Below are 2,694 nucleotides of genomic sequence, written 5' to 3'. Positions count from 1 at the left end.
ATCCATCCCATGCGTCCAACGTCAACGTCAACGTCAACGTCGTCTTCGTTTTTTTGGTGAGGGACGAGGCAGAGGATGACGATGGTGCCCCCCCGGCGTGTGGGGAGCGAGGCAGAGACATGGGACGAATCGGTGGGTAATGCCATGCCTCGACGGGGGAGATTGACGAACGGTGAGAGTAAAATAGAGCACGTATACGAGCAGCAACTATTGGGTGTTCCTAAATCTGGTAGAGAGTCAATATCGACCATCATGGCCGCCGCCTGTCAGGTAAAGGTATCATCCATGAAGGGGAAACCCACGATGTAAGCTGCCCCATGCCTCGGAAAGTCCCATACGAGGGCGTGCAGGGATTTTGCCGAGAGCAGAGTCGGAGGGATGTCTCTGCTTGTCAAAGAAAATGCCCGTTTCTGGTTTACGCAGCGAACAAGAACGAGCCGGCCAGCTAGCTGCTCAGACACCACACATGTCGATCAGGAACTATGGAATGCTGCCTTTAGGTGTGGCTTTCTCGATCCTGTCTCTGCTTTCCTGCATGCCACGCGGTCCGGATGACGGTGCGCGATGGAAAACTCGCCCCCCGAACTGAGTCACCTGAAGCTTGCCCACCAAAATGGCACGGCGAATCTCTCGTTGAACCTTGATCTCCATGAAGATGGCGCTGCCCGTCCAGTGATTGACAGCGCGGATCCCATATCGACAGAATGGAGACGACCGTTGGAGATTCCGAGACGGGGAGTCCCCGTTCTCGGTCGGCCGCCGACAGATGAGGCCTGCGCCTACATTGTGGACATGCCGGCCGCGGTGGGTTCGGTGGTCCAGCGTCAACCTGAGCCTCAAGACGGACCTCCGCTCGTCATTGTCGCCTCCTTTGTTTGGGGCAGATGGAGATGCCGTGTTACACTAGATGGAGAGGAGAGTCTAGATTGGATCCCTGACTCCCTCCACACTAAACCTTGGTAACCGGATCGGTCAGGGTGGCAATGTAGTCATTGTCTACCACTGTTTCCGACAAATCAAAACCGATGAAGTATCCCCCATCCCATCGCGACTTGTGACACTGCAAATGGGGGGGGGGGGGGGGGGGGGGGGGGGGGGGGGGGGGGGGGGGGGGGGGGAGGACCACTGGCGGCATGACCGATGAGCTGGGTTGAGTTTTCTCGAAAAGGGGACCCCTACTTGCGATGGGGATGGTGAGCGTACAGTGATCGCAGCTTTGCCGCCCGGGGCGCAAAGTTGGCTGTGTTCAGACTGCTTGGCTGGAATGTTGGAACAGGTTGTCCAGCGTCCGGGAACAATATCTTTGGCGGCTAACGCTGAGCCGCGGAGAAGGGGGGCGACGGCGGCGGCTTTCATGGGGGTGGTTCAAACTGAAACCAGTGGTTGGTCCGTTGGCTGTGTGGACGGCCACATCTCGAGAGGGCAAGACAGCACGCGCAAAGACCAGTCAACGCGAGCCCATCGCCAACTCGGCTTCGAGAAGGAAGGGGCTCGGTTTGGAGACATTCATGTTCTAGATTTTGCCCAAGGGGGGCTCGGCGTGCGGTAGGAGAACTGGCTTGTTGGCAGGCTGGTGTCTGAGTCGGTAGCGACGTTGGCATGGGATTTTGTTTGGTTCAAAGATTGGGGAAGTCGAAAGAGATCACAATCGACTTTTGGTTTGGCAGCGTTGAACTGTGGAGAGTGGGAATGCTGGAATGATGAAATGATCTGCAATCGACATTTTTAAATTCATCTGACATGACTCTCCCACGAACCCACGAACCCGGCCGAGAGATAGGAATGTCGGTCGGACTTTCCCAAAGACACGCTTACTGTAGGATGTTCTCTTTTTTTTCTTCTCTACGCGGCAGGAAACGGTTGTGGGTTGGAACGTCGGGATTTGACCGGGTCCAGCAACAGGGGAAGAAAAAAAGAGGGCAGCTAGCACCAGAGTCTCGGTATTTCGTTGCAAGGATGGAACTAGAGAAGGAGACGAAGGAAGAAAGAAAAAAAAAAGAGCACAGGACGCCAGGAGGTCCTCCATGCCTGGTAAGCACCTCAGCGCCAGACAGGCTGGGACATTCGGAAACACTGGGGCTAAGAGCGAGAGATCCAACAACCGAAACGAGGCGGCCGAGGCAAGGACGATCACTTTTCCTGTTTGTTGGAGAGAATCGGCCGAGGCTGCCCGGCTCGAAAAGGAAGCAAAAGGGAAAGAAAAACAAAGTTCAGGCCGATGATGAGTTGCAGACTTGTAAGCTGACACTCGGGTAACAAGAAACGTGGTGTTGTTACGCTTGACAGGCCTGTCATATTCTTCTTAGTTTGGCTTTTCCATGTCCCGTCCGTACCACGGAACCGATTCGGTGTCTGAGTGTCGCGCATACGTGTATGTGTGTGTGTGTGTGTGGTGGCTGTGACTCTGCTCTGTGTGAGCTGCTGTTGGTCGTTTCTGTGACTGCACTGCACGCACTGCACACTGCACAAGTCCGTGGTGGTCTCTCGCTCGGGTAAGCAAGTCCAAACATGGCGTTCTTCGAGGGGCAAACAGGGCCGGAAATAAGGTGCTGGTGTTCACACTCGAGGGGCAAACCCGCAACCGTAATGGCGCATCATTCCTGGTCCTGCGACGGCAGAGAAGTAATGTAGAGAAAACGGCGGCGGCCCCTGGCAGCAGATACATAGTAGATCCATTCCGTCCTGAGCAATGCG

General features: G+C 55.5%; 1 protein-coding gene across 1 annotated transcript; it reads right to left on the bottom strand.

Annotated features, from left to right (window-relative positions):
- Positions 1-949: 949 nt before the first annotated feature.
- Positions 950-1,356, bottom strand: ColSpa_04176 (uncharacterized protein; the record flags this gene model as incomplete). The annotated part of the gene is made up of 2 exons (XM_049270388.1): positions 950-1,060; positions 1,204-1,356. The coding sequence occupies 2 exons, from the start codon at positions 1,354-1,356 to the stop codon at positions 950-952; spliced, it is 264 nt and encodes an 87-aa protein (XP_049126345.1).
- Between the last annotated feature and the right edge of the window lie 1,338 nt (positions 1,357-2,694).

The sequence above is a fragment of the Colletotrichum spaethianum genome, assembly GCF_022836535.1.
Source record: "Colletotrichum spaethianum MAFF 239500 DNA, contig08, whole genome shotgun sequence".
NCBI lineage: Eukaryota > Fungi > Ascomycota > Sordariomycetes > Glomerellales > Glomerellaceae > Colletotrichum > Colletotrichum spaethianum.
This window is presented reverse-complemented; position numbering and strand designations above follow the sequence as displayed.